Genomic DNA, 14959 nt, shown 5'->3' with positions numbered 1-14959 from the left:
TTCTACATTTCTATAATTGCCACATGCAGCCAATTTAATTTTAGAATTTTTAAATATTGTACGCTATAACAAAAAACTAAGTATTCTGCATGTAGAGGGCACAAGGACAATCTGGGGGGCATCACCTCCCCTAGACCTGGCTCTGGTGCCCCCCACTGGAGTTGGTGCCCTACGCAAACTACATACTGTGCACATATAGGGAGTGGCGATACTGTTTACAGAGCATGTGTGTATTTTTTAAGTCCTTTTCAGTCTAAACAATGTCCTGAAAAGGTCAGAAAAAGAGAGACTTTAAAGACTTTAAAAACAAAGGTTGGTCTGGAGCCAAAATCAACTGGAGCTTGACAAAAGACCTTGCTAAACCCATTGGGAGTCGAAAACATCAGTACACAGTGCCCGAAAACAGAGAAGAAACAGAGCTTGAAACCAGAGAATAATCCAAAATCAAACATCACCGAGAGAAAGTAAACGTTTTCATAATACTAGTATAAGTACAGTAGGCCTCTGGGGCAAAGCATCACTATTGGAACTCCCTACATATTCATGAACATTTTATGAATTTTGCAGTTATGGAACAGCAGTTAGTCAAACATGATGTGCACAATTGGTGAACTGTTACCAGGGCAGCATAATGCATGTAATCCTCAGCACATACAAAGATTAATGTTTGCAACTATTTACTACAAGTTTTGCAAATATGCAAAGTATTTTGCATCGGTGAAACACCATATTCAAAATTCTTCTTTGATTTGCATTTTGTGAACATCACCTTTGTAAAAAAATAACACTTTTCAGAAAGGAATGTGACAACATTTGTATATACAGATGGTGTCACAAACATGTCTATGCATTTGAAAAGTTTTTCTGTTGGTAGTGTGTGTTTGTGGGGTGGGGGGGGGGGGGGGTTGTGATCTTGTTTTCATGTCTGAGATAAAGCAAAGCAAGTGCACAAATACAAAAAATATAAACATGCCAGAACAGGTTTTCTATTACTTCATCATTTTATTACTGGAATTAATTTCAACTAATACAAAATTTTATAAAACAGAGGTTTTATTTTTACCATAACATAGTGAAGCAATAAGGTTATTTGTTTTACACTATCTGTTTTTCACATAACACATGCCGTGCCTATTTTTTTAAATTTTTTGGTAACTTGTAAAAGTATTAAAAGTGAGTTACAAACATTTGTGCATGATATAAACAGCACAATAACTATAAACAATAAACTTTGTGAAAAACACAGTGAAGCATGCAATATAAAGGACTTTGCTGTTTACAAATCAGTTTTCAACACCTGCATGATTTGCCCATACTACCATAACTCACAGCAAAGCAGATCTCTAACTATGCATAATTTGTTGGGTGACCACACTCCCAGAATGAGCACGAATCTTGATTTCACGAGACATCTGACACCAGGTGCAAGGATAACAGAAGCAGAGAGTGCAAAAATCATCGCAGCAGGAACCCTGAGGAAGAAAGAGTTTCAATAATACCACTGAATTTATATTGTAAAATATATAATAATAAACAAGCTTTATTTCCTGTGTATTTCCTATTAAAACATGATGTTAGGGTGAGGCATACAAATTGGAGTGTCCCTTTTTAATTAGCCAATAGCATTTATTTACATCCCACCCATATTCATATGCAAGTGACAAAAATGCAATACAGGATGACTCATTATTTCTGGTCCAATGTTCCAGAAGAGAGACTGTAAATTTTAAATGTGCCTTTCTGCTAAAGATTAAAGGGTTACTCCACCCCAAAATGAAATTTTTGTCATTAATCACCCCCATGTCATTCCAAACCCGTAAAATACAGAGGGAAAGGGGAGTGGTGTGTGGCCAAGTATGGTGACCCATACTCAGAATTTGTGCTCTGCATTTAACCCATCCAAGTGTACACACAGTAGTGAACATACACCAATGCTGCGGCGCCCGGGGAGCAGTTGGGGGTTCGGTGCCTTGCTCAAGGGTCTCACCACAGTCGTGGTATTGATGGTGGAGAGAGTGTTGGTTATTCACTCCCCCCACCTACAATCCCTGCCGGACCTGAGACTCAAACCCACAACCTTCGGGTTACAAGTCCGACTCTCTATCCATTAGGCCACGACCGCCCGTTGGAGACAAATAGTTGAATAAAGTCATTATTTTTGTGCAGAAAAAGTGTTCTCATCTCTTCATTAAATTCAGATTGAACAACTGATGGCAGATGGACTATTTCATACTTTTCTGGGCTTTGACAGTGTTATTTACTTGGCAGTCAATGGGACAGTCACAAGCCTCCCTGTTTTCATCCAAAATATCTTAAATTGTGTTCCAAAGACGAACTAAGCTTTTACGGGTTTGGAACGACATGGGAGTAAGTGATTAATGACAAAATTTTCATTTTGGGGTGGAATAACCCTTAAATTATTCAACCTCTCGCTTTAACTTTATGAGTATAAAGAAAAAAATACAACAAAAAGACAATTGTCTGTAATCGGCTAATGTGAGGGGATTACTTGCGTCTTTGATTCCTGACACGATTTTCTTAAATAAAAACTTATTGAAGAGTTATTCAGATGCATTATATACAGCATTCACATGAAGCGACATTCAAAGTAGCCATGCATTGTGAAATAAGTTAAAGTTCTGATGAATTGGCTTCAGATGGAGGCTAAATGGCTACACATGGCTAAAGACTGAAGTTATACTACACTTCAATCATTAATGAAGGTTTATAGTGCTTATGAGCACCTACTGCTGGTAGGAGGTCACATTCTTTGTCACTAAAGCATTCATTTAAAATGGCTGATTAATTCAGGAATGAAGCAAGTGCCTGTCTTTACGAATGGGTCATGCAATCACCGATTCACCTGAATCGTTCAAACTGTGTTTCTGAGATGCACAAATGTTCTGTTCTAGCTTCGTTGGAACAATTTTTGGTGACTAAATAGAGCAAAAACAAACAATATAACGTGTAAAATATGTTACACAATATTACCTTTTTGTTTTTTAAACTGTTATATATAATCAGTATCACACTGACAATCATGCTGACATTCCGGGATAATGGCACTCTTGCTCATGTGACACTGCTGAACTATATCATATTTTATAAATATTAAAAACAAGAAGGGGTATTTTTTGCCCCCTTATATTTAATTTTGGGGGCATTTTAATGCCATTTTATGATAAGAAAATATTCACAGGCTGAAAACAACAGCAGCTCATGTTAAAGTCTTCAAGCTTGTAAACATAAACACACAATAACATAATGTTCAATATTTGAAGTGTAGCTCGTCATACACAACTTTTTCATTTCCATTGTATTACACAACAATTTATGTGTTACTCGCACCAGTGGCACAAATATGTTTTTCACATTCACAAACAGTTTTTAAAACTTAAAAATGTATGAAAATGTTTCACGATTTTGAAACAACTGCCACATCTCTTCGAGTTTCCCTAAGAAGCAACTTCATGAACGTCTGTTCTTGAGTTCTTTAAAAATAGGGTGTGGTGAACTGTATCATGGGCAAATGCAATCTTGCCTGTGATTATCACAGTACACTAAAAGTAATAGTAATTAAAATACTTAGTACAGAAACAGACATAAATAAGCAATTGTTTGTTCATTTTAATTGGCAGATGTATTCAAGAAAACTTTCGAGATAACATCAGTCTCAAAAGGACAGTTCACCAAAATATTAAAGTTCTGTTACTATTTATTCACCCTCATGTTGTTCCAAACCTGTATGACTTGTTTTCATAAGCAGAACATGACAAATGTGTTGTTTTGACCATACAATGTTTAAAGAGCAAACACAGTCATGCATCTAAGAACCCTCCCAAAAAAATCACTTCAATATAATGAAATATGAGTGGTTTCTATTGTGATTATTTTCAGATTACACAAAGTTTTACGGATTTTGCTTGTTTTGTGTCAGGAATATGTAAATACAAAATATCAGAAACAAAAAACAGGAAGCTAAGTGGTTAACCTATCATTTGGTCCCCTGTGCACTCTAGCACATTAACTATAAGTTTTCTAGCTATTAGTCTTTCCTCTATACATCACCATTTTCCTAACTGCATGTGTGTGTGTGTGTGTGTGTGTGTGTGTGTGTGAACTCACATGAATGTTATATTGCTCTCTCATCTTCTGGCGGAGACAGCAAGAAACCACCATGCAGCAGTCCAGCAACGGCATGCAGAAACACCAGCCAAACTGAGACACAGTCTGACACTGCATACAGGGGAAACACCAAAGGGCACAGCAGCCTGAAACACACGAGGGATGTTTTAGCCTGGGGTCAATTTAAAGAGGAGTCCTTCTGCACCTTTGTCTAAAGTTGAGGTTGAACAGATATCAAAATGTATGTGCTGCATTTTAGCACTATCTAAAGTATTACCAATGATATCTATCTATCTATCTATCTATCTATCTATCTATCTATGTAGCCTATATGCATACACACGTGTGATATGTCATGATGTTCTACATTTGCCTTCTAAGCATTATAACATTATAAAGGCATAAAACACTGTGGTTGAGAAATAAAAGCTGCACTAAAGTCAGCTACATGATCTCATAAAGTCGTCCTACATCAATACTCAATTACCTTTGTTGTAGTTTACAAAGTACAATTGTAGTTTAACAGGAAGGCTGTGCCTACTATTTGCAGTAATTTCCAGCATTTCTCGTGAACTTTGACTTCGGCTTTCACAATCACAATAAGTTGGAATAAAGATAAGGGAACCGAGAGGACATGGGTTATTGGGTGACTTACAAGTGCTCATATCAGAACAGCAGTCACAGATGCCTGTAGTCCAGGTACCAGAGGAGAGATGCTGGGTTGTTACAATTGTAGTAGTTTGTGAATGTGCTGCCATGACTGCAAGAAAGAAATGATGCTGGGGAGGGGATGGTTAGAGAGGGGGAGATAAGGAGAAAGAAAGGAGGTGAATGACTGTGAAGTTTAAAGTAACGAATCACGCTTTATTTGTTAGAATAAAGAACTAGCTATAGCTACATTTAGAGTTGCCAACTTAGTAAGAGACATGTCTTTGCAAAAGTTTTTTACTCATTTCTTCCACACATTCTATATCCCGTTGAAATTTATACTGAATTCCGAGCTTGTTATAAACTCCCTTAAAAGTTATACAGTTTTGAACGTGAACGTTAACTTTACAGTGCCTAATTCCATTATGAGATCAAGGAAGTGGAAAATAGTTGGTTGGACAATTTAAGATATAATATAGGCTACAAAACTTCATGAAAATGTAGCCTAGTCTTATTTTACAAGTATAATGCGATCATATGTCGGATTGTGTGGTTATTGAGAACGTAAAATGCAATAATTAAACAACCGAAACTGTTATGTGAGCAGTGCGTAAATGCGCACTGCTCACATAACAGGCGATCATTTAAAGAAATAAATCCTTATTCTGCAATTATTTAGTTAACTTTTGCAGTTTTTTTCCTTTTCTTTCTTAAGACAAATATAAACTAGAATGAAACATTTCGACATTAACAAATAAACGAATGATCTACCTCGATTTCCGTCTGGACTCGTGTTGCACTGGTGGTCTGGAGTGGAAAATGAAACCTATCTCAAAGGGAGCCTGTAATCGACTTTTTTTTTTTTTTTTTTTTTTTTTTTGAAGCTTGAACGCCACTTCATCAGAAGTGGGACAATTAATAGAAACAAGTGATACTGAGGTGAATGAACGGGAGTAGTTGCTTCCATTTTTCACAAGAAAGATCACAAAATCAAAATATAATTTGTTTTCCTCTTCCTCATTTTTTATTTTTTTTAAGTTCTCCACACATTGCGTAGAGTTTAACCACAACAACTGTGCCATTCTATGTGATGTGTACCATATGTGTATGTTGGGGTTATACAGTCATGGCCAAATATATCAGCACCCTTTCGTAAATATGATCAAAGGCGGCTGTGAAAATTAATCTGCGTTGTTAATACTTTTGCCCCCGGTTTCAAAAACAAGGCTTAAGCCTAGTCCTAGACTAAAATGTAAGTCTGAGCTGCTTCAACTGAAATAAACTTGCAATGACTGGTCTTAAACCATATCAGTGCCATTGTTTTGTCTTTAGATGCACACCAGTAATGTTTGTTCTAAGGCACATTTATAAGAATCACTTAAATGTCCTAATTGAACAATGGCCTAATCCTGGTTTAGTCTAAGCCCTGTCTGTGAAACCGGGCCTATATCTTTTATTTTAAAAATTCACAAAAATCGAACCTTTCATTGGATAATAAGAATTTAAAATGGGGGGAAAATATCATTATGATATAAATGTTTTTCTCTAATACACGTTGGACACAATTAACGGCACCCTTTTATTCAATACTTTTTGAAACCTCCATTTGCCAGTTTAACAGCTCTAAATTTTCTCCTATAATGCCTGATGAAGTTAGAGAACACCTGACAAGAGATCAGAGACCATTCCTTCACCCAGAATCACTCCAGATCCTTCAGATTCCCAGCTCCATGTTAGTGCTTCTTCTCTTCAGTTCACCTCACTCATTTTCTACAGGGTTCAGGTCAGAGGACTGGAATGACCATAGCAGAAGCTTGGTTTTGTGCTCAGTGACCAATTTTTGTGTTGTTTTTGAGGTTTGTATTTGGATTATTGTGCTGTTGGAAGATCCAAACATGGCCCATTATAAGATTTCTAACAGAGTCAGTCACTTATTGATTTTTTTATCTGCTGGTATTTGATAGAATCCATGATGCCATGCGTCTAAACAAGATGTCCAGGACCTCCAGCAGAAATATAGGCCCACAACATCAAAAATACAGCAGTATATTTCATTGTACACATGGGGTACTTTTTATCCCTGTGTTCACCAAACCCTTCTTGAGTGTTTGCTGCTAAAAAGCTCATTTTTTAGTTTCATCTGACCATAGAAGCCAGTCCCATTTGAAAGTCCAGTCGTGTCTGATAACTGTACAATAACAATATGCTGGAGGTTGTTTTTGGATGAGCTAGGAGAATTTTTCTTGAAACCCTCCCAAACAACATATGGTGATGCAAGTGCTGTTTGACAAATTTTTTAAAGGTTTTCTGACCCCGAGACTCAACTATTTTCTGTAATTCTCCAGCTGTGGTTCTTGGAGAGTCTTAAGCCACTCAAACTCTCCTTCTCACCGTGCCTTAATACGATATAGTCCTCTTCCAGGCAGATTCGTAACATTTTATGTTGATTGGAAATTCTTAATTATTGCCCTGATGGTGGAAATGGGAATTTTCACTGCTCTAGCTCTTTTCTTAAAGCCACTTCACTAATTTGTGAAGCTCAATTATCTTTTGCTGCACATCAGAAATATATTGTTTGGTTTTTCTCATTGTGATGGATGATTAAGGGGGATTTGGGCTTTGTTTTCCCTCCTATTTATATTTCTGTGAAACAGGAAGCCATGGCTGGATAATTTCATGTTCATAATCTCCCTGGAGTGCTCAAAATTGTGAATATGAATGGCAATATACTTCAGAGATATTTTACTCATAAGAATTCCTAGGGGTGCCAATAATTGTGTCCAACGTGCATTTGAGAACAACATTTATTTCATAATGAGATTTCCCCCCATTTTAAATTCTTATTATCCAATGAAAGGTTAGATTTTTGTGATTTGTTTTTAAATAAAATATCAAAAGGATTAACAATGCAGATTAATTTTCACAGCCGCCTTTGATCATATTCACCAAGGGTGCTGATATTTTTGGCCATGACTGTATTTACCACCTGCAAAATACAAGCAAAAACAAATCGGCATAAATAAGCAAACATAACATATTGATAAGATAAGAAGCATTTTCCAATATCCCAACCATGAATCAAATGCTAGTAAAGACCAATCCAGACAGGAGCATAAAATAAAAGCATCTGTTAAATGAATACATTTTTTAAAAAGCCATACATTTACAAATATAAATGGGAAATTAGCATCATGGATGTACTGGATGAATTCAGTATCCAGTACATTAAAAGTAGTGTCATACTGCAGACAAACAAGAATAGTCCTAGTGAATACTGTGATGAGGATGACCTCTGGTGGTCAACTGGAGAGATTGCAACTATACATTAGAGACTGGCATGTGGCTGGTTGAGAGATCATGAATCTTTAGCAGTAATGAAGAATCTTGAAATGGTGGACTGATAGAACGACCTAAAAAACATGCTGCGATAAATATGCATTATGAGTCATGTCACATAATTTTTTCTGTTTTGCATTTGTAAATACCCCTTTTTCATTCTATGGAAGCACCAGCCTGTTTAGTTGACTATTGCCCTAATTAGAAAAGAAGGATGATGTTTAGGTGCCACTCATTGATTACAGTTCTGTATTCAAAAACAATCATTTTTGTAGGTTCATTACCAAGGTCTAAACACTCCACTCTCTTTCAGTGAATGCAGGCACATAAACGTAATCAAACCTGTCAGCACGGGGAACTGGAAATGCTGAAATTAACAGTCTATTCTCACTGCTACAGTCAGGAAAACATGCCTCTGCTTTCAACCTTAAATTGAATTTAAAAGAACTTCACATGTAAGCTTTTAGTTTAGGTATAAGCTTCAGATTTATATTTAGGTTTTGAACTCTCTTATGCTCACCAAGGCTACATTTATTTGATCAAAATACAGTAAAACAGTAACTATTGGGAAATATTATTACAATTATATTACAAAGCTTATTTAGCTGATTTATGTTTTAAAATATTTTTGAAATGTCATTTATTCCTGTGATGCAAAGCTGAATTTTCAGCATCATTGAAAGGCATTTCTTATTAATTTACTGTTGTGCTACTTGATCATTTTGAGGAAATCGTGATACAATTTTTCCAGGATTCTTTAGTGTTTAAAAAGTTGAAAATAATTTATTTGAAATAGAAATCTATTATACAATGTTTTGTTTTATTTTATATTATATATACATATAACAAAAACAAAAAAAACTCACTGACCCCGAAATTTGAACGGTTGTGTAGCTGATCCCAAATATACAGTTAACAATATGTCTGTTTAATATCAAATAAATAAATGACGTGGTTCTTCAAACACTGGGTGGCGCTGTGCCATAACCTTTTCTGCGAATAAAGATAGACACTCACCGGATAAAGGGCCAACACAGAATATCCTACCCATGTACTTACGAAATTTACAAAGAAGAAAGGGGAGACGTGCCTGTGTCGGCAAAAAATAATAAATAAATCAATGAAATAATTCAAATTTATAAAACTTTCTAACAATTAGTGGAGACGAGGGATCAATCTTTAACACATGGTGAGTTGCACATCCACAGTTTGACCAATGACCTAATCACAATGAAATCACAGAACCACCCTTCTGAGCTTGTGCAAAAAAAGCAGAAATATCAGCTGATAACATCAGCAGGTTCTGCTGTAAAATGTGACAGTTTGACAGTAAATACATTGCTTGATGATTTATATCTAAAGACTGCACAGATCCAAGACTATATCCTTGCCGAGACATTTGGTCCCCATAATGTAGGGAATACCAGAACCACACCGTTTTGTTTTATTTTTAATTTTCTGGTTTAAAGAATTGTAACTTATTTTTAATGTATTTCAGTAATTCCACAGTGTCAGAAGAAAAAAAAAAGCATTTTGATTGGGTCAGTATTTTCAAAAAAACATCTTTATGACTACATTTTCTCACAGTGCATGTTTATTTTGGATAAAAGCACTTGCTATCAATATATTAATAAATGTAAATTTGTTCATATTAAAATGGTTTTCTATATGCCTGCAGTTATAAATTACAATGGTTGCAATCAAATGAGTGTGGAATTACATATTAGGGATCTTAAACAAGCGGGGCATGTTCATGCACTCTTTGTAGGCTATCATTGACATTAATTACATGATTTAGCTATAAATGGCTGTTTTGGAAACCAATTTGTAGCAGATAAAGTGGTGGCCAAAATTATTAGAACACTAGTATTTTGACCAGCTAAATATGGTTTTAAGTCAGTTATTTCTATCTTTTGCTGTAGTGTGTCAGTAGGAAATATCAGTTTACATTTCCTAACACACTACATCAAAAAGATAGAAATATCTGACTTAAAACCATTTTTAGCTGGTGAAAATACTAGTGTTCTAATAATTTTGGCCACCGCTGTAAATATGGAAACATTTTACACTCTTAAATATAAAGGTGCTTAAAAGGTTCTTCACAGCGATGCCACAGAAGAACCATTACTGGTTCCACAAAGAACCATTCAGTCAAAGTTTCTTTAAAGAGCCATCTCTTTCTTACCTTTTTATAATCTGAAGAACCTTCTTTCACCACAAAGAACCTTTTGTGAAACAGAAAGGTTCTTAAGACATTAAAGGTTCTTTATGGAACCATTTAGATAAAAAAGGTTATTCTATGGCATCGTGAAGCACCTTTATTTTTAAGAGTGTATGAAGGTTTGATACAAAAACAAAATAATAATAATAAAAAAAAGCTACAAATATTGCAACAAAAGTTACAACCCTTCCAGGTGTCATGTCCCATATAGAAAAAGGATGATTGCTCAATATAACTGCAAAATATAAAAGTTTTAAGTTAAACTGGTTTCAAACAAATATTCAAAAAACACATGCAATCACGCGATATGATTCTGGCTTCCATTACTTTATAAGGCATCTGTCACATTTTTCATGAAAATATGCTGCACACACAAAAGGCGCCGAAATGAACACTCAAACACGCCCTCTCTCGCTCTCTCTGCTGCTCTAGAGAGGGAAGTAAACGAGAAGTTGACTCTCTATCACTAGGCTGACTTTTACGCGAGGACCGCAGCTGTTTTTGAACAGATCCACCTAACGAATTCACATGAACATTCGGATTTTTGGAGAAACATTGACCAACGCCGAGCCAAATGAACCGTGCGCACCTGTTAAAAGCGTTTTGTTCTGGAACGTTTTGGTTCTACTGCTGTACGAGCGAGGCCTGAAGAAGCGCTAGGATGACAAATGGTACTACAGATGATAGTAACTCGTATCCACACATACGTGTTTGGGCAGCGGGAGTTTCTTTGATCATTTTGGCCTTTTTCAACTTAATCGTCAACTGGACCATAGTGCGCGAGGAGCGCCTGCGGAGCCATGCGCGCTTCGTCCTCGTGTTTCACTTGTTGCTCTCAGCGCTGGTTTACTTCGCAGTAAGCTTTAGCTTCAACTTACAAAGCTACCTGAAAGCAGCGACCACGCCAACCATATGCATGGCGCTAATCAAAGGTCTGATGACAAGCGGCTCCAATATCATTCTCACTATCACGGCGATGGCGCTGGACCGTTACTTTGCCATATGTTACCCGCTCCACTATGGCAAAGTTTGTTTCAAACCCTGGCCGTGGCTCATCGGGATCCTAACATGGGGACTCGCGTCGATTATTCCTCTTACCATGTCGCCCACAATAAATGGCACTGTGCCCTGTGGAAGGAAAACTCTGCAAGGCGGAGAAATGCACAAAATCGTTCTAATATCAGTTTGCACTGTTCTTATCGTGTACAGCTATGTACGGATCTTATATGAGGGACGTCGGCTGGGTGTGTTGAACCGGCGCAACCGAGCTGCGTGTAGGACTATCGCTCTCCACGGCACGCAGCTCGCCGTATACATCCTCCCCAATTTCATACTGTTTTTGCTGTATATCCTTAACCGCAAAAATTTACTCTGGAATTCCACAAAAGAGCTTTTTGCGGTCATAAGTTTTGCCTTCTTCAGCCTGGCGCAGTGCATTGCTCCGATAGTGTACGGACTGCGTAAAGAGGAACTGCTGGAACATCTTAATCACCGGTTCCCGTGTTTATCCGGCCGGTTGAAGCGCATTTTGGAGTGGACTGTCAACATCACACATCCCAATCGGCGTCGCCAGCAAAGGTAGGGGAATACAGTAATCTAGAATAATTGTTTACCGCCTACTTGTCCTTACGAAGGCGCATTACGCACCGCAGTTTAGGTGCATTTGGTAACGTGCACCTGCTAGCCAAAAAGTTAAAACTTGTGTTAAGACTTTAAATTGTTTTAAGATAAAAACGTTTTGACTTGTGCTTATGGTTTTACGTGGACTGTGATCTGGAGAAGAATTAGTTCTGTTGAATGGATTTTCATACACTCTTAAAAATAAACGTTCCTTTTTACTTTAAAAAAAACAAACACAAAACACGACATACAGACAACCGAAGAACCCTGTAATAAAAGAGACTCATTTAAGAACCTTTATTTAAAAAAAAATAATTGCAAAAAAAGAGTTTATACCCTTAAACTAAAAATGAAAAGCATCTGTTTCACACATTTGCCCCTATTTTTGTATGACTCGTCCAAAGATTCCCCCACAACTCAGTCAAAACAAGCAGCCTAATGACAGGCCTATTCAGGAACAAGTATTGTTCATACTTAATTAAATATTATGAGATGTAAAAATTCATATGTCCTAAACAAATGACATCATTTCAGCTATTTTTTTTAAATATACTACTGCATTAAAGTATCTTAAATAGGATACTTTCTGTAATTTCAAATGTTAGGGTGAGTGGCCTAATGTGATACATATATACACACACACACATATATATATATATATATATAGTAATATGGATATATAATAATATTAATCATTTTCTGACTGGATATTAAAAGACAATATAATGCAAGAGTAAAAATATATTTGGATTCTAAATACTGTTTACTTTTCTTGGTCTCAGCAGAACATACTGTGATCAAGATAAATATTGTGATAAATGTCTGTGTGGGAGCCAACTATGTTTCCACATCAAAGTGAAAATAACAAAAAGTGTAAAACATCAGTCATCGTTCATTTGGCCTACTCCATCTAAACTGCAGTTCTAAAGTTTAGGGTTGGTAAGATTTTTAATGTTTTTAAAGTCTCACCAAGGTTGCATTTAGTGATTTAAAAAAGCAGTAAAAATTGCAAATAACAGTTTTCTATTTTGATATTTTATACATTTATTCATGTGATGGCAAAGCTGAATTTTCAGCATCATTACTCCGGTCTTCTGTGCCACATGATCTTTCAGAAATTATTCTAATATGCGGATTTGCTGCTTAAGAAATGCTTCGTGTTATTACCAACGGTGAAAACAGTTGTTGTGCTTAAGGTTTTTGTGGAAACCGTAATACATTATTTTTTAGGATTCTTTGATTAAATAGAAGCATTTCTTTACTGTCTCTTTTAATTTAAAAGAGCTGCCCACTGCTCCGGGTGTATGTTCACTACTGTGTGTACACTTGGATGGGTTAAATGCAGAGCACAAATTCTGAGTATGGGTCACCATACTTGGCCACACTCCACTTTCCCCATTTACTGACCCCAAAGTTTTGAACAGTAGTGTAAACCTGTGATAAAGGTTTAGAAAGGTGTCAATATTTATTCAAGGGATCTGGTGCCTTTGGTGGTTTTATCAAAGGCTAAAGCCACATTTCACACCTAAGACCACAGACTCTGTCATGTTTTCAAACTCGAGCAACTACTGACAAAATTAAAAATGTCTTCTCTATGCTGGTTCGCTAATCTACCTGGCTGATCATATTCTGGTTTTAGAGGGGTTTTGCTCAACTAAACCAGATGTTAGGGAGGCCATCTTAAATCAGCAAAAAAAAAAAAAAAACTGCAAACCTTTTTAGGCAGGTTTCTTTCAGCAGAAAGATCATACTGAAAAAATATTGACAGCCAAATTGTACATGATATGAAATCCATGCTGGAATTCTAAATAATCTAATATACTGTGTTTATTTCAGGGAGAGGAGAATGACTTCAGAGACGTTATTATCAAGAGAGATCTCACAGACGACTGTGTGACATCTTTGGATTAAGAGACAGACCTGATGATGATTTCATCTTCATTTACCGAGACTGAGATTAATATAGAATCCATCCGATGTGTTGCATATCTTAAGTTCAACATATTTTTCAGTGAGAAAACAAAGTTGTGAATTTAAAAAACTGTGATTTGTATTCTGCAAGCCATTACTTCATTATGTTGGGAGTAAAATACAGCAGCTACACAGTGTTAAGGAATTACTTTTGCTGAAGACATAGTCAATTATGATTTTTATATGAACAATATTAACTGTAAATAGTACCGGTGACTTGTTGTCATGCGAATAAGGAACAATTAGGATCCGAATTCTTATTTTTCTAAAAGCTGTACAAAATCTCTACTCTAATTTCCTTTGTTTTGGCAAAACTTAACAGTATTTTGCAGTCATATATAAGCTAATGATCCAAGTAAACCAACTAAAACTTAAATTGCAAACAGGTTTAATGAAATTGTAATTTATGTCTAGTTAAACTGGTGACACTGAAAGATTTGTAGTATTTGATATACTATGTTTGTAACCACAGCATCCGGAGTTGTCAAGACACACTGGCTTCATAAGGTCACTTAACGTTCTTTTACAATTTCCTGTAAACTCTCTCTTTACAATATACTGCATTCAAAAACTAATGCACTGGTGAAAGGACAAAACGTATGATACTGGGAGATTTCAAATATCGTTAAGAACTGCAACATAAAGTGAGTATTTATAATTACGTCAGGCTGGTGCAGCTGTATACTGTTAACATGTTTTTTGTATGTTTACTTTAGAAGTAATTACATGCCTAATGGGAGATGCCACATAAAATGAAGGAAGAATAAATCATTTAAGATGAACCGTTTTACAAAAACATCCAATGAGAGGACCAAATGTAGCATCTTCTTTTGCAGGGATCATAGATATGTGAAATTTCTAAATTGCAGACGTTGATGTGGTATTGCCGATTTATAATAAAGATCTTTTGTATTTATGTTAAGAGCATAATGTTATTTAGTTAAAAAAATTGGTAACCGAGACAAACGACTTGTTCATGATATGAAACTCAGTGTGTTTCTATTTTAGTTATGAGAACAAACTTTTGGGTAACTCTGG

At 36.1% G+C, this 14959-nt stretch overlaps 2 protein-coding genes across 2 annotated transcripts; one reads left to right on the top strand and one right to left on the bottom strand.

Annotated features, from left to right (window-relative positions):
- Positions 1-982: 982 nt before the first annotated feature.
- On the bottom strand, positions 983-5618 carry LOC306875976 (cornifelin-like). The gene is made up of 4 exons (XM_079426833.1): positions 5545-5618; positions 4781-4904; positions 4126-4271; positions 983-1472 (listed from the first exon to the last, which is right to left on the bottom strand). The coding sequence occupies exons 2-4, from the start codon at positions 4881-4883 to the stop codon at positions 1344-1346; spliced, it is 378 nt and encodes a 125-aa protein (XP_079282959.1). The 5' UTR covers positions 4884-4904; positions 5545-5618; the 3' UTR covers positions 983-1343.
- A 5136-nt stretch (positions 5619-10754) lies between these two features.
- On the top strand, positions 10755-14841 carry LOC306870833 (odorant receptor 131-2-like). The gene is made up of 2 exons (XM_079418263.1): positions 10755-11908; positions 13787-14841. Exons 1-2 carry the CDS (start codon positions 10992-10994, stop codon positions 13845-13847), a joined length of 978 nt encoding a protein of 325 aa, XP_079274389.1. The 5' UTR covers positions 10755-10991; the 3' UTR covers positions 13848-14841.
- The last annotated feature ends 118 nt before the right edge of the window (positions 14842-14959 follow it).

The sequence above is a fragment of the Barbus barbus genome, assembly GCF_936440315.1.
Source record: "Barbus barbus genome assembly, chromosome: 1".
Lineage (NCBI taxonomy): Eukaryota > Metazoa > Chordata > Actinopteri > Cypriniformes > Cyprinidae > Barbus > Barbus barbus.
The sequence above is the reverse complement of the archived record's forward strand: the minus strand, read 5'-3'. Positions and strand labels throughout refer to the sequence as shown.

What these genes read in the sequence shown, in the direction of transcription:
- LOC306875976 (XM_079426833.1), bottom strand. Translation starts at nt 4,883, where the DNA reads ATGGCAGCACATTCACAAACTACTACAATTGTAACAACCCAGCATCTC. An exon ending in CTGTTCTGATATGAGCACTT is followed by an intron (nt 4,272 to 4,780) that starts GTAAGTCACCCA and finishes CGTGTGTTTCAG; the next exon opens with GCTGCTGTGCCCTTTGGTGT. An exon ending in GAGAGCAATATAACATTCAT is followed by an intron (nt 1,473 to 4,125) that starts GTGAGTTCACAC and finishes TTTCTTCCTCAG; the next exon opens with GGTTCCTGCTGCGATGATTT.
- LOC306870833 (XM_079418263.1), top strand. Translation starts at nt 10,992, where the DNA reads ATGACAAATGGTACTACAGATGATAGTAACTCGTATCCACACATACGT. An exon ending in AATCGGCGTCGCCAGCAAAG is followed by an intron (nt 11,909 to 13,786) that starts GTAGGGGAATAC and finishes TGTTTATTTCAG; the next exon opens with GGAGAGGAGAATGACTTCAG.